Source organism: Epinephelus moara, chromosome 1 (assembly GCF_006386435.1).
Source record: "Epinephelus moara isolate mb chromosome 1, YSFRI_EMoa_1.0, whole genome shotgun sequence".
NCBI lineage: Eukaryota > Metazoa > Chordata > Actinopteri > Perciformes > Serranidae > Epinephelus > Epinephelus moara.
The window spans coordinates 38,547,359-38,572,887 of record NC_065506.1 but is presented as its reverse complement, the minus strand read 5'-3'; the positions used below and the strand labels follow the sequence as shown (position 1 = coordinate 38,572,887).

General features: G+C 41.5%; 1 protein-coding gene across 2 annotated transcripts in view; it reads right to left on the bottom strand.

Annotated features, from left to right (window-relative positions):
* The window catches only part of LOC126397333 (neuronal acetylcholine receptor subunit alpha-7-like), a 35,622-nt gene extending 14,842 nt beyond the window's left edge, over positions 1–20,780 (bottom strand). Inside the window, exons 1-5 of one of the 2 annotated variants that reach the window (XM_050056085.1) lie at positions 20,679–20,780; positions 15,391–15,530; positions 14,865–14,909; positions 10,103–10,212; positions 6,857–6,936 (exon numbers count right to left, since the gene is read on the bottom strand). In XM_050056085.1, the coding sequence (XP_049912042.1) occupies positions 6,857–6,936; positions 10,103–10,212; positions 14,865–14,909; positions 15,391–15,530; positions 20,679–20,733 (430 nt within the window). In that variant the 5' untranslated portion in view covers positions 20,734–20,780. Of the gene's footprint in view, positions 1–681; positions 737–6,856; positions 6,937–10,102; positions 10,213–14,864; positions 14,910–15,390; positions 15,531–20,678 lie in introns of those variants that run through there. The other variant, XM_050056257.1, reaches the window with a different exon arrangement.
* Between the last annotated feature and the right edge of the window lie 4,749 nt (positions 20,781–25,529).

Sequence of the window (25,529 nt, the reverse complement as noted above, 5' to 3'; positions counted from 1 at the left end):
TCTGACATTTATCCTAACGATATGAGGCGGTCTTTGTGGAAAAAATGCTTGTTTAGTAGACTAACTTTGCACTTGAAGGTTGCCCGTTCACTTACGTTTTAGCAGGTCTGACACTACTATGCGCCCCGGCTGTATCTAGGCTAACAGGTAACATGCTAACTATTATTTTTATGTCACTAGTCACTTGAAACAAATTTAGGACGATAGGAGACAGGTTGAAATAAACCGACATTTCCCTTTAACACTTCACCTGTCGACAGCTACTGAAGAGACTGACTGATGGAGTGATATTCAGCGCTCTGGCAGAGAGCGTATTCAACTACTCTGGAATAAAAGAAGCACAGGGAGATTGGAAAAGAAATGATAGCACCCAACAGCTCAAAGGCAGCAAGAGGTTTTACTCCGAAGAGATATGGAGTCCAAGAGCCATCCATCTTAACGAGAGTAAAAAATCCAATATGACAATGAGATGAAAGTGGCCGGTAATCCTTCAGGAGAGGCAGGCACCAAACTAATTTCCATCCATATTTAAGAAAGATATGAGACGTCGGCAGTAAACAAGGTCTCTCTTCTCTCTCGGTGCCATCAGCCATCAGCAGGGAATGAATAGAGATGGGAAGCAGAAAAAAACAGAATGACTGCTATTTACTGCAGTGAAACTCAGTGACAAAGACACGTTACCAGGAAATGATTTGGCGGCCGAGGTCACATCTGCATACAGTTTTATTCATTTAATGCAGTCGTGTTGAGCTCCAGCGGCGACTGGCTATTTTGCGCCAGTACGGCATTCAACGAGGGTTCATTTGGAGCAAAGTTGAGAGGCAATTTGCTTGTGACAGAGGCAATCAATCCAGAAGAAATTCAATGATGGAGCCATTTACGCCCGTATTGATTAAGATGCTGAGGCGAGGCAGGCCAGCGCTTTTGCGTGGTAAGAGAAAAAAAGTGGGGAAGAGGAGCGTGCCAGGGAGAGCAGTAAACACCAGCTGTGACAGGAAGGCCTTCTGTTTCAGAGTGTTCCCCGTCCATGCATGTGTGTGTATGGGTGGGTTAATGGTTTTATAGAAAGTGTCTGTTCGGATGCACAGTCTGGCAGTAGTGGGACAGTAGGGGCTTGATCGGGAAAATTGCATCACTGCTCAAAGTGTCACTGACAGAGTGTGGTGGTGACGGGCCCATGTGTGTGGAGTTTAATTACTGTTACTGGGATAAGACCATTTTAAAACTCAAAGTGATTACAGCAACACTTCTACAATTTGGGGAAATACATTTATTGGCTGTCTTCCCGAGCTTTAGATGAACACCAATCTGATATCTGTCCATTAAATATGAAGCTACAGCCAACAGCAATCTTTTGAAAATGTGCACATTCATTACACTGCATAAAATTCAGATAATGAAAAATAGAAATGTGTCAGGAGAGGTCAAGAAGCCACAGGATGGACCTCCACTGCACTTAAAGATTCAGTGTGTAGAATTTAGGGGAATTTAGAGGCAGAAATTAAATATAACAGGCACAATTTCTTCACTGTATAATCACCTGAAAATAAGAATCTTTGTGTTTTCATTAGAATGAATGAGCTGACCCTTGAACCCCCTATTCTACGTCCAGGTCCCTCAGGTCAGCTGACCCGGGGCTCCTGGCTGTCCCACACTCCAGACTTAAGCTCAGCGGTGACTTTGCGGTGTCTGTCTCCAAACTGTAGAGCAGCATCCCCCTCCCGATCAGATCTGCCCTCACCACTGACTCCTTTAAGTCCAGGCTCAAAACCTACTTTTATTCATTAGCGTCTCAGTCCCCCTGATGTGGCTTTCTCTGATGCGTGACTGTGTGTATTGTGTCTCTAAATGTGTGAGCTGTGCACCTGACAGTTATGATGCCTGTTATGTTTGTGTTTTTAGCATCTTATTCCTTTTGTACAGCAATTTGGTCAGCGTGAGTTGTTTTTAAATGTGCTTTATGAATAAATTTGAGTTGAGTAGAGTATATCTACATAAGGAGTGCGCACTCGTCACCGTGTTGCACCGCCATGTTTCCTTTTTTTTGTATTATTTTTTGGACGTTTTGCCTTTCATGAAAGGACAGTTTCAAGTGTGAAATAGGGAGAGACAGGACCCCCCAAAATCCACAACATGCAGTGAAGGGCCATGGGCTGGAATCCCATTGCTGCTGCGGCAAGGACATTGCCTTTGTACAAGTGGCGCCTGCTTTCCCAACTGATCTACTGGCCACCCCTTGCTGCCATGTTTCTACAGTAGCCCAGAATGGACATTAAACACTGGCCCCAGATTGGGCCATCTGTGTTAGTGTGTTGGCCACCATAGTTAGCAGCCCCTTTATGAGGACCAAACCAGCATCAGATTGATAACACATACTATGGTGTTTCACATCTGTACACCAAGCTAGTTTAGCTTAGCTTAGCATAGAGACTGAGAACAAGGGGAGAAAACAGCTAGCCTGGCTCTTTCCAAAGGTAACTAAAATTCACCTCGCAGCACCTCCAAAGCTCATTAATAACATGTCATATCTTACGTCTTTAATCTGTACAAAACTAGAGTGTAAAAGATACTAGTCACTGCTCCCAGCCAAGAAACAGTCTGCCATGTAACCGCCAGTGAGACCATAACTTAAAATTTGATTTAATCTTTGAGAGAGAAACAAGATATAATGTGTAAATCAGTTCGCTTTAAAGGTGCAAACAGTCAGACATTTCTACCTTTGGGCAGAAATGTGTTGTTCCACCTGCTTTCAGTTTTAAAGCTTAGCTGAACTAAGCTAAGACATGAGAGTGGTGTCAATCTTTTCATCTAAGCAAACACATGTAGTTCCTAGAATTTGAAATTATTTCTTTAGCAGTAAACAACCCAAATTAAAGTGTTATTAGAGCAACTTATTCACATAATCAATCAGTATTTTGGATTTCTGCCAATGCAAATATGCTGATAGCTTCAGGGAGCTTATTCAAAGCTCTCATTCATAAAAACTCAGCAGCAGCTGCTGTTTTCTCATTAACACAGGAAATCCCCAAAGTAAATACAGCATAATGTTTGTACAGTTTATCATGTTTATACAGCACAATATTAGCAGTCTGCTGAGGATACATTTTATAGAATCAGGAGAACGACTGTGTCCGTTTGATGAACGCGTTTATGACAGGAAGTAAAATCCATTTTTGTGCAAATTAATTCAATTCAATCATTAATGATGAAATAATAATTCCTCATTTATTATTGCTCCCAGAAATCTAGTGGCTTTTTATTTATGACGACAAAAGTTTTGATACAAAATATATCATGAGTTCAACAGCCCAGTCCCCAGAAGAAAATGTTGGTGGGGCACCCAGTAGCTCGTGTACAAAGGCAATGTCCTTGCTGCAGCGGCTGTGGGTTCGATTCCAGCCCTTTCATGCCTTACCTGTCTTGTCAATAAAAGGCTCCTTGAGGTAGAAAGTGGTTTCTGGCACAACTTCACCGATTCACAAGGTGCATGGAGAGTGAGGAAACACTGAAAAATGTCAAAAGAGCTCCAGCAACACTTGTGGTATGGAAAAGAAACTTTATTGACCGACGCGTTTCGGCTTGTGGCCTCGATGATGACCCTGATTAAGGCCACAAGCCGAAACGCGTCGATCAATAAAGTTTCTTTTCCATACCACAAGTGTTGCTGGAGCTCTTTTGACATTTGTCAATAAAAGGCAAAAGCCAAAAATAACCTTAAAAAAGAAAATGTGGGCTTTATATGTTTCTGCAAACCCCAAATGCTTTACATTTGCATGTCACATACGTATAATATCAACATTTCTAAAGTGATGACTAGGAGCTGGCTCTGTCATCAGGAGGTAAAGGGGATGCTGGATGGCATGACACCTTGGAGGGACGCCTGAAAAGCTGTACACCACTGTTTGAGACCAACAAAAACAAAACCGGTTGAGTTTTAGGGAGTCATCGCTGCATTTCCAGTGGCTTTTTAGCCACCAAACACGGGTGTTTTTTAGCATCACATCACTGTGCGTCCACTAGGAATGGTGCCACAAAAAAATGTATTTTCTTACCATGACATTGATGCATTGTCTGCAGGGATAGTGGCACATAATGTGGTTGGGTAGGCGAGATTGTGCCCCCATAGTTAAAGCCTAAGCATGATCTTTTCCTAACTTCCCAAGTGTTTTTTGTGCATATACCTACCCATCCACTCAGCACAGTACAAATGTAACACAGTGCAGTTTGCAGAAACTTACAATGTATTTTTTTCTGGCGACTGGGTTCAGTTCAAGTATGTCGGAGTTTTGTTCTTGAGTGAGGGTAAAATGGAGTGTGAGATGGACATGCTCACTGGTGTGGCTCAGCAGTGATGCAGGCATTGCACTGGACCATTGTATTGAAGAGGGAGCTGACCTGGAAGGCAAAGCTCTCAATTTACCAGTGCATCTGTGTTCCTACCCTCACCTATGGTCCTGGGCTTTGGGTAGTGACAGACAAAAGATGAGATTACGGTTACAAGCGGCTGAAATGAGTTTTCTTTGTAGGATGGCTGGGCTCAGCCTTAGAGAAAGGGTGAGGAGGTCAGACATCCAGAGAGAGCTTGGAGCAGAGCTGCTGCTACTTCGCATTAAAAGGTAAGGTAAGGTAAACTTCAATGTCCCCGAGGGGCAATCTGAAATACAGACAGTAGTCATGGGTATAACATAACAGATAGTATCTAGTATCACACACTGTCAGGGGTAAATCATGGACATTAGTGGTCACTGCTGGTTAAGAAAAGCGATAGCAGACAAAGGACAATCCGTAACGCTTCGTGGAGGGGATGTTAAGAGTCTGAGACAACAGTCCGAGCTTTAGAGGTGACCCTCTCTTTATACAGATGCTGTAGGTTATTTAAAGTAACACCAGTCATCTTACAGCACAACTTGACCAAGGGGCCAGTTGAGGTAGTTCGGGCTTCTGATCAGGATGCCTCCAGGGTGCCTCCCGTTACAGGTTCTCTGGCACATCAAACTGGTAGGAGGCCCTAGGGTTGACTCCAAATATGCTGAAGGAATTATTTATCTAAGCTGACCTAGGAAAGCCTCAGGAATCCCAGGAGGAGCTGGAAAATGTTGCTGGAGAGAGGGACGTCTGGAATACCTTACTTAACCTGCTGCCTCCAAAACCTAGCCTCGGATATATGAATGAAAATGGATGGACGAATGGAGGGTCCAAATATTTTTGACATGCCATTGCAATCATAGCTTAGGTTCTCAGTGCAAATAGCTGTCTAATGTGTTTTTTTTTTTAAGTCGTAATATGAATGCCTCCAAGGTTGACTTCATTTTGTATTTCTTACCACATTTTTAAAAGCTCTAACTTAAGTCGGCTGTCCATTTACATCTAAAGGAGAAGGGACATTCCTTCAAGGGCAGAAATGTTCACATCTTGGCCAGAGAAGAAAGACGGTTTGAAAGAGGTGTGAAAGAAGCCATCTACGTCAAACTGGAACGGCCATCGTTAGAGAGGAGGTGGACTACGACACCACTTATCACCCACCTACAATGCAGTCTTGGGACCCCTTTCCAGATGACTCAACTCACCTGGATCCTCTAACCCAAACGACAAAGACGGCCGGGTGGGTCATCAACTCACATGTGACCTCAACGACTCTGTAAGGGTTTACACCCACGAAGAGTTTAAAGCCTGCAGTCCTTTTTAAACAGGAACTGTGCAAATTTGCAGGAAAGCCCAATCAGTCTTTTTTCAGCATTGGCAGTATAAAAACAAAATCGGGGAGTGCAGCAAAATGCCACCTACCTACTTTTGTTTATACAGAATGCGCCTTTTTCGGGGCAATGGGGGGCGTGAGCAAGTAACAAAACGTGTAGCTCAGCGTGTGACGTAAACAGTGATGTGGGAGGGAAGCCGCGGCTGGTCAGTACTTCTGCGATTCTCTCGTAAGTCTACCCGTCCTTCACCGTCCCCGTCATCTGACGGTTAATGGCCTCTTCATTTGCAAGGACAAGGAGGGTGCGCAATTCCTTGCCTCCCCAGTTGCTCATCTTTACAGTGTCTGTCAGGTTTGCGTTTCCCTCTTGCTACTAGCTGCTCGCTAATTCCTGCTATCAGCTGTTTCCTGTTTATCCACCGCCAGTGGGTCGCACGTGCAGCGCCATCAACAGCTCCTCCCAAAAGTCTTCAACAGCCCCTCCCATTGCGGAAGGCCGCCTCGGTCTTTTTAAACTAAAAGGGTTCCGCCAACATGACTACCCTACGAGGCGGAAAATTGGGCACCTCGGATCAATTCGCCAATCCGGCTCTGTGTGTCTAAACGCTTGCAGCTTGCCAGCAAAACAGCCCAACATTCGCAGAAAATCTGGCAGTGTAAAAGGGGCTTGCGACTCCGCAGTCCGTTAGAACTGATAAAGCCTCTTGGATGAGCGACAAAACATCTTCAAGAAAGTCAAGCAGGTCCAGTTGCCTACGATATAGCACTGGTCATGATTACCATGACCTGGATGACTGAGAATCTTCGACAACTATAACTGTGTGATCACAACGCTACTTTACATCACATAATAAATAACCTCCACAAATCTATTTCCTGTGTGCATTCTCTCTTAGTCTCTAGAAGTAGAATATAAAGTTTAGCTCTGTGGTTTGTTTGAGAAATGGCACGTCTTTCATTTGATATCAAGGACAGTCTTTACATTGCCGCTTATGTATGTTTAGCAGGTGTTTTCCAAAATAAGTAGAATGTATCAAAAGGTTTAAATATTTTCATGTGTGGAACAATAGCAGCATAATTTACCATCTAACATTTCCAATGAGCAGACTTCTGTTCGTGTGATACTGAGGTGTGAGGGCTGGCTGAGATTACAACTCTTACCTGGAGGTAAGTAGCTACAGGTGCCCGAGTGGTTGACCACAATGTTGGTGTGGAAAGTAGCATCAAATCTTTCATCAGCGCTGTGGACAAACATGCAGCTACATCAGTATTTACCGCAGCGTTATCTGTTATCAAAGTACAGCTTCAGAGGAAAAAACATCTGAATAAATTCACACACTGATATAACCTTTGCAAGAACTGCTATTAATTACGAGGATGCAACATCAAATTTGGATAAGCCACAAAAACAGCGAGCCGAACAGATGTGGTGGGAAAATACAAATATTTCTCTAGCTCATTATTGCAGCAGGTACACAGCACAAGCGGAGTCACAACTGATGCAACAATTCCCCAGAGATGGTTATTCAGTGGTTACCCTCATTCTCCCCTGCTACCCACAATTCACTCCCTCTAAATGAACTCCCCAGAGGTTGAGGCATGGTTGAGCTGAAGTTGAAAGAGAGGAACATTTTTTTTAACTTGCAGCAGCGTCTAATTCAAAGAGTCTCAAATCAAGGCTTTACTCAGAGGGACAATGACAAATGAAGTACAATGCGTTTTCCCTCATTAGTGGATGGGAGAGGAGAGTGCCTCTAATGTGATTTGTTCAGATCTTTCTTTTAAAGATTGATTAATGGTGATCTTGATAGCATTTTCTATTAGGGACATGAAATAAAATGCTCTTTCTTCCGTCTTTGTATACAAATTTATTCATTTGTCTAAATGATTTATTGCTCCAAAGCTCTCGTCTAGACTGTACTGAATACATTTAAACTGAAGAGGACCACTAACCTTGAAGTGTAATGTTCTTCTCTGAAAGCAGCTTATCTAACAGGACATAGCCTGTATGTGCAAGATTGTTACATTTATTTTATTTAAAACATTTTTGATGAACCCTTTAGTGTTGTTTAAAATCTAACAAAGAAATATGCTTCATATCGATCTCCAAAGCTTGTTCTTAATGTAAATGCTTAGTTTGGAAAATAGATATCCACATTTCTTAATCCAAAAGGGAAGGAGGTTTCACATTGTTTATAGTGGGCTGCATCTATCTTTCATTTCCTGCTTGTGGGTCTCTCTGCAAGATATTCTGAATAAGTCCTGTGACAACATGAGGTCTGGTGCTTTGCAGACCTCATGAAACAAGAGCAGAAGCCTGAATATTTCAGCATGCTCTGACATGTAGCCACCTGAATATATATATATTTTTTTATTCAGGTAGCTTTTATGTTCTGGTGAGCTCAAGGCGATTTTCCACTCTGGTGTGAAATAAAGTTGTATTCTGCTCTGTTTTATTTGGAGTTTATTCTGAAGGGAATAAATCGGTCGCATGCTGTCATATGCCCTCTCTCTGCGAAATTCAGAGTGTGTGAATTGTCTGCACAGGTGGCTGTGCCAGCGGCCACCAGCTAATGGTGCCAACTCCAGAATCAGGTGATAAACAACAGCAACCGTGCTGACAGGGCTAACGGTGTTAAACAGGAGGTTGGGTGCTGGGCTTTCATAACACCACAGTCACGATATCAGCGGCAGCTACTGTTGCGCAGTGCAAAGCAGAGACAGAGGGAATGTGACTAAATCCTCTGCTCAGGACAACATTACTCCACCAAATCTTTACATAGTAAATAGTGGTTTGCTGCTGTATTAATGCTGTGAATGTCGTACACTAGGGATGGACGAGTACACTATTCCCTGTATCTGTGTCTGTATCTGTTCAACCACCTTAAATATCTATATCTGTACTCGAAGTGGGCGGGGTTTATGTCAGAAGTGGGCTGGGCCTAATCAGAAGTTGTATGGATAATCAGAAGCTGCAATATTTATTACCTATGAGAAAAGTATACAGAACAGCCTCAGAATTGAGCTTCAGATCATTTTTTATCGCAAGGGTAATAGATTGTTATAATTATTAATTTTTTTTATGTACACCTACATATTATAAAAATATGTGCCTTGTATTCATGTGTGCCCAGAAAATAATATATGTATGCCATTTACCAAGCTTTCAAAACAATAAAAACTTGAATTAAAATAAATAAATAATAATTATTATTATTATAAATATAGTTTTCCCCAGCTTTTTTCTTTTTTCACTATTTAAAAAAAAAAAAAAAAATCTAAATTTTGGTAAATTTTTTACCAAGTTGTTCACTGCCTTTGTTTCCCATGTTTTTGAAGAAAATCGCACCAATTTGCGCAGGATTCAAAGTTTTAAATGTTAGAAAAAGGTGTCTGAAAGCAGCACAAGAAAAGTGATGTCACTCCAAATATCAAAGGGTTAAACACCGCTACCCAAATGAGGATTTTCCTTAATCATGAGTACAGATTATGACACAATTTACTCATATCGTAAAAAGTACATTATCTGTACCGGACACTCCGAGTATTCCGCTCAACCCAATCGTTAACAGAACCTTTAAAAGTAGTACACATTGCCTGAATACGGTTTTGTCAAATTAAGTCTATTCATAAGACATACATGAATGATAAATAAATAAATACATTTGCTAATAATTGTAATTTATAAGAATAGTTAGATGTTTGCTGCAACTTGTGTGTTGGTTGGAACAAAAAAAAATAATAAGCACATTTATTCCAAAAATTTCGCAATGGGTCTAATGCAACAAAATTTTTATTTTCTCTTGAAGTATCTTATGAAGTTTGACCTATCAGCAAACCTCTTAACCACACACACTCGTCATTAATTCCTCGTTCCAACTTGATGAATGCCAACTGATCATGAGAGGATGCACGTTCATTTGATCATGAGCAAAACACAACATCCCTAAATCGCTATCTGAGGCTTCCTGTTCTGCTCCATTTGTTGGAAATTTTTATTCATGGAAATGTCCCCCAAGAGCACAAAACACATCCAACACATCCAAATTCATTCACAGGGTATTTAAATATTAAAGCAAATCGCTTTTACTACAGGAATCTGTGCATCTGGTCTGGACAGTCTCGGCCAATGTGCTTGTTAATTACATATTTTGAATACAAGATCAGAGCCAAAACCAATTGTTGCTTTATGTTTGAGAAAAATAATTTCAGCTGTAATATATCACAGCTGGTGTCATTGTAACAGTATTTTTTTTAATACTGGCACACAAAAATCCAAAAAATTACCATCCCTCCTGAGATCCTCCCATTATATTGTGCAGAGGACAATGCATGCATGCTGAGCCTGACACCATGCATATCCAATTACAGTGCAGCACCCCGTGGATCTGTCCTTACAATACCTACCTGTTATACAGCAGAATGTCTGGTTTCCAAATGAGATGGTCAGGAAATCTCACATTGGTCACACCTGGATAGTCTGATGTATTCCACCGGAGGTAATAATCATCCCAGTACTGTGGGATGCAGAAACATAATGTACTTTTCATATGTCACATACATATTGTCAACACATTCTTTAAACCTGTATGAGACTCTGCGTTTGATGTTCGAAAGCCCAACCTGGGATTTACTCTAACACAAGTGCGTGGTTTTTTTTAGTGGTAGTGACAGCTGCCATAATGGGTAAAATAAATGTATGTGACAGCAGCTGTGGGAAACATTATGCAGTGACATGCTACAAGAATTGAGTTCAATCTCTATGCCAGGTTTCAGTGACATCTGGGGAGGAATACAATTTTTAGATTTTCAAGGAACACTGCAGGGTTCTTCTGCAAGTCAAACAGTGTGAGACACATAACTCTGGATATTATAATTCGAGAGTGTCAAACACAACTTGTAAATCCGCTGCAGCTTGTAGATTTCAGCTGATGTTTAAACACATTACTGTAATTCTAGGTTGGACACAAAAGATAATAACCAGTCATGTCTCATCAATATCAGTGCAGTCAAGAGGCATTTATAGGACTCAAATCTCAAACCAAATGGTAAAGTCACTGTAATGATGTGTTTATCAAAAGGCTTTACATTCACTGTGTCATCAAAAAAGAAGACTCAACAGCCACATCTTAGTTTAGAGACCTACTACACTCAGTTTCAGGTTCATACTTGTATTTTGGGTTTCTAATAGAACATGCTTACAAGCTTAAGTCCTCAAAAAAGACTTTATTTTCCTCAGTCTGTGCTGGAACACCTGTATTCACCATCTGTATTCACCGTCAAGAGATCACCAAAGTTAATAGAATACATCGTCCCACTGTCAAACGTTTGTGCCAATCCACACAGCAGGTATCAAACTATCTCACCAAATATGTGAAAACGTTGACCTTCTGGTGGCGCTACAGGGAAATGCTATTCGAAATTCCCTCCCCTCGTAGCAACCATCAACGTTTGTATGTTGATGGTTGATATTGAGATACTTCAGTCTCGACAATGAACTCTTTAAAAACACAGGCTGTGACCGACATGTTTTACTGATTATACTTATTATCTAAAGTGAAACTACACAATTTGTGTGAATCAAAAGTAGTGAAAATGAGTAGAATCTTTTATCGTATTTGACTCTTTAAACCACGCCGACAGCAGATGTGCGCACATGATGACTGATGGCTGATTTCCAGTTCGGCGTAGCAAAGTGGTACAGCTGGCTGATCTGGCATGTCCCGATTTTTTACATCTTGATGAAATGGCTTTTCTGAGGATTTTTTCTAATCAGATCTATAATTCATTTTTAATTAATTCAAACCAATGTGGTATTTAAACAATGGCTGTGATCGGTATGAAGAAATATAAAGGTCAGCTGCTAATAAAGGCTGAGTGAAACACACTGCGGGAGGTTGGAATCACTTGTACAGCTCAATAAAGTGAATTTCCATGAGTCACATCACCTTTACCAACTTGCTGCTCTGTCTAACAGAAATACTGATCTCAATCGCATACTCCATTATTCCTATCCTGGATTCTGGGCCAGGTAATTTCTGAAATCAGACCAGTGATTGCAGTGTCGGCAGCCAGATTTGGGCCAGCTGATTTGGCCCAATTCTGGGGTGTCATTCATCCCGAGTCTCAACCGAGTCAGGGGACCAGATCCGCCCTGGCTGATTTCATCCGGCATACCAAGTTTGAGCTGATTCTGGGCCAGGTCATTTTGCCTACCTGGGTATGTTTTTAGCTAGGGAGCACTTTAGCAGAAACATTTAGTAATTTTTTGTTATTGTTCACTAACGCACGATAAATATCCTTCGTTCTTTCAACAGCAGGTTGTGTTGTTAATGTGCTAACTAGTGTCTTGAATCCATCCTGTGATTCTTCCTGTTTCTCTTCTTAAATGACCAACACAGACTACTGCCATCTGCTGGTGTGGAGAGTTATTTCCTCTCACACAGGCACACAACATACGTCCTAGTTGGCCATTGTCTGTAGTCTTTGTGGTGTGTTCAACTTTTTGGCTGAGACAAACTGTAACATGAGGTGACACAACAGTCAGCCTTCGTCGCCACTAGTTCTTTGATGTCAGTTTGGTGTGCCTGGGCCTTTAGAGGTGCCAGTAGGTGGATTTACCTTCAGACAGAACCAGGCTAGCAGTTTCTCCCTGTTTCCAATCTTTGTGCTGAGCTAAGTGGCTTCATATTTACCAGACAAATATGAGAGTGGTATAATCTTCTTGTCTAACTCTCAACAAAAACACATATTTCCAAAAATATTGAACTATTCCATTAAGTCACTTTTATGAAACTCACTGACGGCTCCATAGGATTCCATGGTAATACTGACAAAAATACTAAACAATAGTTTGTATTGTCCTCAACAAAGCACTAATATGGTGTCTAAAACCAAAACTGAAGCCTCCCAATTATGTCATTATGCTCTAAGTGCTACAATTGTCAGTACATTTGTAATTGTTCACTCTAACACTATCCTGAAGCACTGAAAAATCGTGTAATTACTACTCTCTGGCAAAGCATAGCTGAGTGTGTAATCTTGCAGAAATATCTTCAATGTCTCAAAGTGACTTTCAGAGACAAACGCATCTTCAGGACATTTAAACTTTCTTTCCTGGAGTCCACACAAGTAGAATGAGGAGACATATGCTTGGATTGGCGCTAACAAACGGTAGATACTGTGGATGCTGTCTGCGCTATCTTGAGTTTGAGAGGCGAAGTCGATTGTGCAGGGTGTGGAGTGGAGAAAGATTGAGTGGGACTGCTGCTGTGATTCCACGGGGTGATTTAAAACAGACCAAACAGCCTTGGTACAGCGTGCTGACAGTGCAGCAGCAGGGAACTGGTGTCACACAATGGATAGGCTGCGATAAAACATCTGTGTTCATACACTTCATCGCACTGCATGGAGAAGAAAGAGGCGCACTGCCCCTGTGGAAGGTGAAAGGGAAAAGACTGCTGTGATGAACAAGATTGTATAAGACGACAACTGCACCTTTATTGTGATTAGATGAAGAAACCAAATATCAGGTTTAAGGCTAAAGTTTAGGGTGCAGTTTGACAATAAGGGGAAAATACTTCATATTCTTGCAGAGAGTTAGACAAAAAGATCAATGCCACTCTCATGTTTATATGGCAAATATGAAGCTAAGCTTAGCTAAGCATAAAGACTGTTTAATCATATTTAAATTAAAGTGTGAAGGATTCTCTCTGTCTCCTCTGACTGTGGCAGTCTCACAGCAGGTTCCCGTTCATAACCTGCCTGGATTTGCATGGCGCACTGAATACAGCCAGGTATAAGGAGGAAGCGTCAGAGGGCCACGATTCGTGTAATTCTATCTTGTCTTGTCTGACCCATGATTGCCCATGTGTGTCCACTTTCATCGTCTTGTTTGGGAACGAGGAGGCTGATTATTTGTGCCTCACTTTTTGGAGTCTTTTTGTCACTATGAGGACTTCAAGGAGTCACAGCCAAGAAATAGTCTGGCAAATAACCCCAAAAAAACACCAGTCTTTCTCCAATTGAGAGAGACTCCAGCATTGTGACCACGCACAGACATGAATGGATTATTGAACATGCCTATTGGTCTCTGGCCCGGGGGCTCAAATTGTCAGGGGCCTCCCTGGCCTCCACCTTCAAAATGTAACTCAAATTAACACATATCGACCAGGAAGGGACTCAAAATGACCACAAAGAGATGCAAAGTGATAAAGAGAAACTGTCTAAGCTGATGACAACCAGTGGAGACCTTAATGGAGCTCACACAGTGTTTAATAAAGGATCAATCAAGAAGAATCCCAGTTAACACACACAGTGTAACACAGTGCATGCTGTCCAGAGAGACTGAGGTTGTCTTTGTCTAAACCTTGACCATAACCCTAACCTAAGTGTTACCAAATAAGGATATTATGTACAAATCTATGAGACTGTGAATATTCTACTGGTCATTGACTGTACACACACAAGTATGCTCACTTTGCTTACTCTAAATCACCTCGCCTAAATCACTCATGACTCATATCTAGAAAGAAACAGGAGGTCTATTGGGTCTAGGGCACAGGGCAATCTTTCTTTCTCTAACCTTGTTTGCGATAAAAACAGAGCCAGCCAGAGCTCCCTTTTCTGGGGAGTTGTGCTCCTTCGGTCACAGTTAGGAGACCATAGATAATCGAGGTCGAGCAGCCTGACCTCGAGGCCTCTTTCAGGCCTGCTACTGCTCTGACCATGACTGTAGGCCTAATTGTCTCCCAAGACTATTACTGACCAAGACTGAGGGTTTCAGTGTGACCAAAATTCCTTCACACAAAGGAACTGCAAAGAGACAGAAAATAACTACAAAAATGTGAAAAACAACCACAAGGAGACAGAAAACCCCAAAAAGATGCATATTGATTTAAAAGAGACGCAAAACAATAAATAAAAAAGAGGCAAAACCACCACAAAGTCTGTGTGTCTTGCTCCTACGTGGGAGAGGTGGTGGGGTTTTCTGCATATCTGTTCCCAGGGGCTTACTGTCTCACATTCCACCCGAATAGAATAAGTAGATACAGAAAATGAATTAATTATTAAAGATGTTGTGAAATGTAGCATGTGGCTAAGTGTGATGATAAGGTTGTGTATCTCAGCTTTTCTGTGATTTTACACATGGTACAGGGAAACGTCTTACCAGCTGAAGCCAAATGTTGGTGGTCAAAACCTGGTTTTTCTCATCCTGTAAGAAAACGATGAAGTTATCAACATTAATATTCAGGTATTTTGGTGTATTTATTTAATTATTTATTGTCTTCTCAGGTTCAACTTTAACAAAGCAGGTGTCAAGCTACTCAACAAAAAAAAAATGTAATGTCTGCAGCAGCTTCACTTCTAATGGCTTTGATGATAGAGAAATAACTGACTGTTAACTCGCAACAATTACACTTTGAATTTATGACTCAAAGACATCCAAACATAGAGGTAAATGATCCAAAATGTATTTGTGCATGAATATAACAAGAAGTCTTCATCAATCAAAAACATAACTGCTGGTTTCGACATAACCTCTAGCAGAAAATTTAATAATTTTACATGAGAATTTTGGCTGTGAAGTGAGAAGACAATCTTTATATTGATTGATGATAACCGAGTATCGCTAGGAGTGACACCGCTTTGTGTATGCATGCTTAGTAATGTGTGCAGAGCCAGTATTTACATACCACATCCATGATCTGCATCAGGGTTAAGCCAAATTGAACGGTAAGAGTCTGGGAGTCATTGTGAACAGGCCTCTCCAGTGGGTTGTAGTTGGCCATCAGGTCCGAGTACAGTCTGCGCTGATTTGGCCCCTGAAGAGAAACTACAAAATATAGAGAAACCTGGACAGTAAATATACTTTCATAATCACTTCTGGAAAAATGAGCAAGACTGACACAGTCACATATACTCCCAGCTCCTTTTCAATTTCATTGCCAACCTCCCATTTACACGGCCATCCTACAGCACAAACAGCATTTTTTTCTTTTACTATAAACTGAATTTAATGACTGTCTGAGACTGCTCTCAGCTCAGTGTCTGTCTTACATAACTGATTTCTTTTTCTAGCCAAAGCAAAAGCAGTTTGTTCGGTACAAAGAGCAAAAGAGCTGAATTTCACTGATAGGAATTCCAAAGACGAGGATGTCACCGCATAGAACTTTTTGTGGTCGTCTGTTTATTCATCACAAATGGTAAATCGACTGCATTTATAGCAGTTTTCTCGTCTTAGCGACCACTCAAAGCACTTTACAACACAAGGACCATTCACCCATTCACACACATTCATACACTGAGGCTACCAGCTAGAGGGGGCCTCCTGCTCATCAGATACACTTTCCCACGCCCTTACACACTGATGGCACAGCCAACAGGAGCACTTTGGGGTTCAGTATCTTGCCCAAGGACACTTCGACATGATGACTGCAAGGGCCAGGAATTAAAGCACCTTCTGATTGGCAGATGACCGCTCTACCTCCTGAGCCACAGTGCTGCAGTGTGTATCTAGAGTATTTATAAGACAACACTGAACTTGTTTGATCAATAAAAGTCATCTCTCCAAGGCTGTTCTTAGGCACAGAGGTTGTCTGAGCTAAATGCATGCTTACCACAGCACATCGGGGGTAAATTCACAAAAGGACTGCTCGGCTTCTGCGTCCGCTATACCAACACAAATAAGACGAAAGGAAACCGTAAAATTCTCAAAGGACCTGCAGTGAGATGCACCCCAAACTGCACAGCCAAGCAAATGGCATCTCAGTCCTCCTGTGCTATTTGCTCATATTTGAATCAAGTAATATACATTTGGCACAACATTGGGTCCTTTCTGTGTAAATGAGCCTCAGTGCAAAAACTGGAGATCAGCTCCAACAACCACAGGCAGCAACAGTAAAATTATCATCAACTTCAGAGAATTTGAAAAGCAAATATTGTCATCTTCTTTAAAAGTCTGAAGATGTGCATTTGAAAAGACAGACTGGGATTTTAAATCCCAAATACAGTCTCTCTCTGTCACATCTTAATTCCTTGCCTGAAGTCTTGAGGAGCGCCTCTGCATGTTGTCGGTCAGGACCCTGAACTCGCAGTTAGAAAACCTCAGTTTTCTTTTTTACTCGCTTCTGCCTATTGCAACATTTGCTTTACCACATGGATAACTGCAATCAGATGAACAAAAAGGGCAAATTGCACTCAGATGCAAAACTTAATGTTTATGTTTGCCCTCTGGGTACCATCAACATCTGTATAAAATTGCAGGGCAGTTTATCCAATAGTCATTGAGATGTTGCAGTCAGGACCAAAGTGACAGACTGATGATTCTACATTGGCTTCAAATGATCGTAAAAATTACAACTTTGTTTGGAACTGGAAGTTTACTTAAAGTCCGGGTGAAGCAAAAATAAATGTGTCCAGATTTTGTCACATCACAGAAAATTGTTATTAACCATCTAACCAAATTTGAATGATTAAAAAATTGCAAAGTATATAAAATGAGGTCCCAAAACTGTGAAAAAAAGAGCAGTATTGTCTATAGACACTAGGAGTGTGTCCACTGAGTGAACCACTGCGCAGCGACAGATTCTCATTAGCAGCTAACCCAGTAGTACACTAACAGACACAACCCCTGAGCCAAAAACGAGTGAGCTGCTGCGCAGTAATAGACTTTCGTTAGCAGCTAACTCAGTAGCACAGAAGCAAACACACCCCTGAAACACAGAACGAGTGAGCCACTGTGCCGCGACATACTCTTGTTAGCAGCTAACTCAGTGGCACAGTAACGTACACACCTCTATCTGAGCCAAAACCGAGTGAGCCACTGTGCAGCGACGGACTCTTGTTAGCAGCTAACCCAATAGCACAGTAACAAACATGTTCCCTGAGCAAAGAACAAGTGAGCCACTGCGCAGCTACAGACTCTCGTTAGCAGCTAACCAAGTAGCACAGTAATGAACACTGAGCCAAACATGAGTGAGCCACTGCGCAGCTACAGACTCTAGTTAGCAGCTAACCCAATAGCAGAGCAATGTACACAGCCCCTGAGCCAAAGAACGAGTTAGCAACTGTGCAGCGACGTACTCTTGTTAGCAGCTCACCAAGTAGCACAGTAACGAACACATCCCCTGAGCCAAAAATGAGTGAGCCACTGAGCAGCTACAGACTCTAGTTAGCAGCTAACCCAATAACAGAGCAATGTACACAGCCCCTGAGCCAAAGAACGAGTTAGCAACTGTGCAGTGACGTACTCTTGTTAGCAGCTCACTAAGTAGCACAGTAACGAACACATCCCGAGCCAAAAACGAGTGAGCCACTGCGCAGCTACAGACTCTCGTTAGCAGCTAACCTAGTAGCAATATACATACCCCTGAGTCAAAAACAACTGCACCACTGCACAACAACAGACTTTCGTTGGCAGCTAACTCAATAGCAGAGCAACTTACACAGCCCCTGAGCCAAAGAATGAGTTAGAAACTGTGCAGCAACATACTCTTGTTAGCAGGTAACCTAACAGCAAAGTAACATATAAGCCCTCAGAGCCAAAGAACGAGTGAGCCAGCATATAGCAACTCTCGTTCATCAGCTAACAGCAGCTATTGTTAGCACATAGCACGTGGTGAACTCAGTGCTCAACGCAGTGGGTGAATGTAGCGACACTAATGCTACTACTAACATTACTTATGATAGGCTAAAGTAGGGGAGGGGTTATGTTAAGGGTAGCTCCAGTGCTTCCAGACACGATCTCAGGCCTGCCAAAAAATCCTGGACATGAAAATGGTGAAACTCCACAATGCAGCGCTACATAGTTCCCAGTATTTAACATGTTTTCAACAAGTAGTTTCTAGCATGTATAATCTCTTTAGAAAGAAATCTTTAATTTCAAGAATAAGACTGAGCCAAGGCTACATTCACCCCATCCACACATCATCAGATCCCCGTCTGAGGTTCTGGTTCATTATCACACCTCTTCCCATTTATAATCTTGAATAGAATAGTGTAACAAAGTGAAGGGTGGTGAAACACATGAAACCTGAACAAGGCAATCATCCAAATACAATACCTGCACTGGATTCATCTCACTGTGCAGTCTCAAGTTGGACCTGACCCTCATTTTAACACACTCTCACATCCCCTCTTGAGTTATGGAGCGTTTTTGGCAGCATGTATTCACTTCACTAATGGCCACAGCCCAATTATCCTAAACCACCTATGAGAAGCACATTATCCCGATGATTTGGCAGAGATGTTGACTGTAGGCATCTCCCCATTCCCCTGCTCTCTGATGCATCCGGTTCTTTCATAAAAAAAAGACTGAAAGCTTGTCTTTGTCCACAGCTCAATCCCCTATGGATCTGCTCCCCTCCAAACCTCACCATAATCAAATTTCATCATGCAGATCAGCACGGGGAAATCAATGTATTATTATGCTAAGATTTCTCTCTAATACATCCCAGCATGTCACTTGCTGTCAGAATACACAAGGAACATTGGTTATATGTTTCTGAAAGTGAGCCGGGAGCCATAAAACGGAGAAGCAAAGCCTTTTTACGTCTTAATCAATTGAAGAGCTTTAATAATGTCAAAGAGACGGACAAGGGCTTTAAGTAGCCCAGACATGTGCTCAGACATTAAGATGTGCATGTATGTGTGCACAGCAACACAACTTCTCTCCATCTGCCTCCTTAGACTTCACTCCGGGGGAAGCCTCAATTAAGTAGTGCCTGCAAAGTGCAGACTGAAGAGCCTGAGTTAGTGATTACCATTAAATGAACTGCCTCAGTCAAAATATTCAAAATTCAGAGCAGATCAGAGCAAAACTGATGAGACACAGCATGTCTTGAAGGTTTTGTGAACTAATTGCCATTTAAAGAACAGGGGTCCTTAGATTTTTGTAGATTTGCATGAGTTGACCTGTGATGTGTGTCCTTTGCCACAGAGCACAGGCACCAGCAGTGTAAGCAGCAGTTCATACAGAGGGGAAATATGTGTTGCAACATAGCGTGAAGGCCACAACAAGAGCAGTGTTACTCTGGTTTTAATACAGAAACCTTTGTTCAGCTCTCCATTACAATGAGGGTCTTTGAATAATGAACTTAGTGTGACATTTCCGGTGTTTTGCAGTTCTCTCGCTCACCCTCACATGCACTCACACACACACTTGTGATCTTTTGCCCCAGTGTTAGAAATCAATACAAAAACATATCCATCAACAGAAACTCCCTGCGAGTCTCCACTTTGAAGCTAATTATGAAAGACCTCACACAGCATCAATAAAAGCTGCAACAGTCACACACCACAGTGCATACACCACAGCACTGAGTCCATATGACACAGCATGACACCTGTGATGTAATGTGTATTGCAATCATTACATACTGCAAATTGGATGTTGGTTTTCATGCAGTTATTACATTTCTGCATACTGTACATTTGGAAGCGGCTTTAAAGTTAGAGAAAACATTGTCTCTAATTACAATCACACACATGCACAAAACCAGTGGCTGCACCATTACAATAAAAGGAAATGTAAGTCTTGTCATTTTATTTTACACAGTAAGCCCACATGCATGTTTCTTTATGATTAAAAACGTTGGCTTTTATTCAGACTGATTTAATTTTGATTTAACTCTTAATAGACAACGTGTTAATGGTGCATCAAGTGCTGAGGAAAGAATAAAAAATAAACATTTACCCCCAATATTACACTTACTATTAGTTTCAGTTTACATAAACTAGTATGGTCATTAAATATGTGTGATTAAAATTGCACTAAATAACATTAACGTCATCTAAACTCGGTGTTTGGCACAACAGGTATGTAAATGCACTCAGGAGGCAATGAATCCATCGTGGAGCAGGTTAATTACGCACATGAAACGCAAAAAACACATAAAAAGGGCGACCCCCAGCCTATTCCCGGTAAAAAATACCCCAGGTTTGGTGAGTTAATTAGCAATTACAGCGCACGGTGACAGCCTACCTTTCAGTGTGAAGGCGCTGACTGCGAGGAAGAGCAGAAAATTCAGTGAGTCCATGTTGAACCGAGAGAAGAGTGAGAGCGCAGAGACTCCTCAGTTCATCTGTGGACCTGACGGGATGCGGAGATGATGAGAGTGAGTGTGTGTGTGTGTGTGTGTGTGTGTGTGTGTGTGTGTCTGCGGGGTGTATTAAATAACTCCTCCTCCTAATGAATAGCTGCTGTTTGGCAGGACAGCCATGAGATTTGTTGTTGCATCGAGACTCTGCCCTCAGTCTCACTAATTGACCGTGCACCTGCTGATGGAGGAGAACACCACAAAGGAAAGAAGAACAAAACAAATGGTCAAAAATATTACCATTTCCACACTCTCCAAACGCATGTTGTGTCTATTAGTCACAGCCTAATAGCCCCCATATGTGCTTTTACCCTGCATCATTTCATTACTTCTCAAAATGAGTTTAAGGAGTATGAAAGGTGATGCTCAGGGATGCTGAAAAAAGTTGTTCAGGCTCTCGCTGAGCTGCTATAAATCAACTTTTGCAAAACAAAGAGACACCTGCTGGTCACTGAGCAGAATTACAACTGTATTTTAAAATTTAGCTGATGGGATTCTTCTTTTTCTAATGTTTGTCAGTGTAAGTTTGCAGGAACTGTGCATATATTTTGATGTGTGTAGATACCCTGCTACTTCCTATCACCCCAAAATATACTGAATGAAAATTTAAATGCAACAGTTTTGTTTTTGCTCCCATTTTCCACTGGTTTAAGTTCAAGACCTGAGACTTTTTCGATGCACTCTATAGATAGATTTCTCTCAAAATATGGTCGCAAAGTTTTAAAAATTCATGTCAGTCAGCACTTCACTTCAAGATAATCAATCCACATGACAGGTGTGGCATATCAAGATGCTGATTCAACCGCATCATTAATACACAGGTGTGCCTTGGGCTCGTCAGAATTAATGGCCACTCTAAAATGTGCAGTTTGATCACACAACACAATGCCACAGCTGCAGTGAGTTTTCAGGTAGCGTGCCATTGGCATGCTGACTGCAGGAATGTCCACCAGAGCTTTTGCCTGTGAATTGATTCATTTCACTACCATAAGATGTCTCCAGTGTCGTTCCAGGTAATTTGGCAGTAAATCCAAACAGCTCCACAACCACAGACCACGTGTAGCTACACCAGTTCATGACCTCCACATCCAGCATCTTCACCTCTTCTCTTCTCAAGATTGTCTGAGTCTTTGTTCCAGGGCATTGAAAAAGTTACTCTGCCGGAGAGAGGTGCTAACATTGAAGACATGCGGAAGAGAAGTATACTGGATATTTAATCCACAAACATTATCTCCAAAAGGATTAAATGATGAGAAACCATTTTATGCCATGCTATAAAATATGAAATAATGGTGTTGAACACTCTTGACGATGGTCCACGACAACCGAAACATTAGGGTTACTAATAAATTGTTAAGCTGAGCAAGAGCAGTGTGCGGGATTTTCTGTTCAAAGACTCAAGTGAATTTTCTAATGTGCCTGCATCTGAGACAGTTGGATGTGTGAATATCGTTCTTCAAACTAAGATCGTCTGAGACCAGCCACCAGAAAAGCTGACGCAATAATTGGTTTGCACAACTGAAAAATTCCGCACTAACTGTCAGAAACCATCTAAGGGAAGCTCATTGTCCTTACTAGGGTCTTGACCTGTCAGCAGTTTGTTATCATAACCAACTTGTGTGGTTGTTAGGCTGGTTGGATGTACTGCCAAAATCTTTGCAAACAACACCGGAGCCATCTTATGTTGTGTGAAATGGACACTAAGTTCACGAGCAACAGCTCTGGTGTACATTCCTGCAGTCAGCATTGCCACTGGCACACTCCCTCAAAACTCACTGCAGCTGTGGCATTGTGTTGTGGGCTCATACTGCATATTTTAGAGGGGTCTTAAATTGTGACGAGCCCAAGACACACCTGGGTATTTATGCTATTTAATCAGCATATTGATATGCCACACCTGTCAGGTGGATGCATTAGCTCGAAAAAGGAGATCACTAACATGGATTTAAACAAATTTGTGAACACAATTTGAGAAAAGACTTGAAAAAAGTCTTATATCTTTAAGTTAAACCTGCGAAAAATGGGAGCAAAAACAAAACTGTTGCATTTAATTTTTTGTTTAGTGCATGTTTGTCAAAGTCAAGAAGGCTTTGGATTTAATTTTTGACTTCAGTTCTTTAAAAAAAAAAGAATTCTACAACATGACGCAGGAACAGTTCCCCCTTGGTGTTTAGGTGGAGCATGGGTGGAAAATCATTGCATCATCTACTCCTCTTGTACCTATATCACCATATGGCCAGATTAGAGACTAAGACACAACCAATCCCAGAATAGGAAGAGTATAATAACATATATACAGTAAATGTAAATAACATGTCAAAACAGGAACAATATGTCTAGGTTTGTTTTAAAATGTGATATTTACTAAAACTTCTGGTGATATTTCACAGTATTCCAAGGTAATACTGTGAAATATCTGTCATGTGACACAATAAAGAATCAAAATAACCTAAAAAATATCACAAGGGGAAAAAAACAGATGGGGACACTGTATTGTCAGGGCAGGTTTTTGAGGGAAACATTAAAATAATCAGATTAAGGCTTAGGCAACTAAAAGACTGAAAGCACATCAATTTGATGTATCTCATGATCAAGAGTTTATCCTGGTACAGGTGGTGAACTGAGCCCAGATATTTACCCTCCACTGCACGTACGAACTGATATCTGCATAAACACGCTGGACCTGGAGGTAAACACCAACATAAATGTTATTTGCTCTCTAATGTGTTTGCTTACGGAAGCGGCGGCTAATTTAATGGAGCTATACATTCTGCTCCAGACAGGTTGAATAGAGTTGATTAAGAGGTATGTACGTGTGTGCTCTGCATGTCAAATGATATGCCTTATCAGCCATGACCAAGATGCACTGTGGTAACGAGATATTACAGCGCTGAACACATTTTCATGCCTTCATCAGTCATACACTGGTCTAATTAAATGTACACACAAGTTAAAATTCTATTAGACTTTGAACAAACTGTGTCCATTATTCCTCTGTGAGGAACATAACATATGCCTCACCTCACCTCACTTACGTATCTGAATGTGATTGGAGCTACTGAGTGGTCTTGTCGGACAGATGAAGATTTACTGTCAATATTTACAGACTCCTCCATATTTCTGTTGTTTTATGGATATAAATGGTTTTGAATTTTCATCTCTAACATCCAGTGGCAGCTCCAAGGGGGGGGGTTGAAGGGGCCATGGCCACCCTGAACAATTTCTGCCCCCTCCCCCCAGGTGAAAAAAAACTTGGAAGCCTACCTTAATGTCTTTAATAGACTCTTAGGCGATTTTACTTGTTTCATTTGGCGCCCTTTTTCACCACGTTACGGCAGTGACGCTGCAAGGGTAAAAGGAGGGTTGTGTGTTGGCTGTACATGATAACTGTAGACGCCAGGTGGCAGCAGCATGTTTGAATCCTGTTGACAGGATTTTAGGATAATAAACCCTCTGATCACAATGTGGAATGCAATGGCAGAGTGGTGCTGTCAGTATTTTCCATAGACTGTATACATAACGGAAGTAGCTACAGTGACAACACCCATTTGTGGACTGTCATTTTGAAGCCTTGAACTGGCATTTCGGCCCGCATTTTGGAGCCATAAGTAACGATATTTGGACAAGAGATTGGAGCCGTGGAAAAGCAAGGGATGGATCTGAAAAAATATGCAAAGAGTTGGGCCTTAGAAAAAATATAAATGTGAGAGTCTTAAAAAAATTCCCCACCTGTACAGATATCATGAATGTTGAAATTAGCTATAGGGACCAACACTGTTTTTCGCACCAGGCTGTAAACATGTTTATTTCTGTTTAACATTTTAACATGGGAGTCTGTTGGGATTGACTCTGTTTTGGAGCCAGCCTCAAGTGGTCATTCAAGGAACTGCAATTTTGGTACCTCCACGTCAACCTGGTCTTATTCTGAAGTTGCTGAAATCTGGCGCTTGGGCAGTGACTTGTGGCATTAGACACTGACAAAAAAAGCGGTCCTTAATGTCGGAATGATACGTGGCCAGTCACTGTTATAGTTTTAAGGGCACACAGTGGCGTCAGGAGGAAACGCAGCAGGACAAGAATGAAAGTTAAGGCGGCAAAAGCCCAAGTACGGCAAGCGGAAGGGGTGGTGGATGGGTCCAGCAAACACAGACTTTCAGCTGGGAGAGCAGTGTTTGCGTCCTGAAAGTTTCTAAAGCCAAACCCTGTTTTTTTTTCCTAAACCTAACCACGTGCGTTAGTTATTGGAGGACAGATGTCAATTCCCATTGTTGTACTGATGTAGTGTGTTTATTTTGAAAGAGACTGTATGTAAACAGTACATTTCCTGTGAAGTGTATTTTGAAAGAAGACAATGCATGTAACAGGCAGAACTTGACACTGCATCCCAGAACATCAACAACCAACGCACCCAGGGTACCTTGCATGTCGTATCTGGATGTGGAAGGTCCATGACCAAATGCCAATATGTGCCAAGGTCGGATTGAGAATGTGCTGTCCACATTGGCATCATTTCTCAGCCTCAGAGACTGACACTTGGTATTTCAGCTCACTGACTCCACTGAAAGCGAAGCAACTGCAGAAGCAACATAACTTACAGAACTATTGAAAACTTATCTAAAATATGATATAAATTCATGTCATTACGTTTGTAGTGAATGACACTTGCAAGACCTTTCTTTGTTCTGTAGCGCATAGGTAGAGGTTGTCATGAAACTAGACAACTTAAGGCATATGTA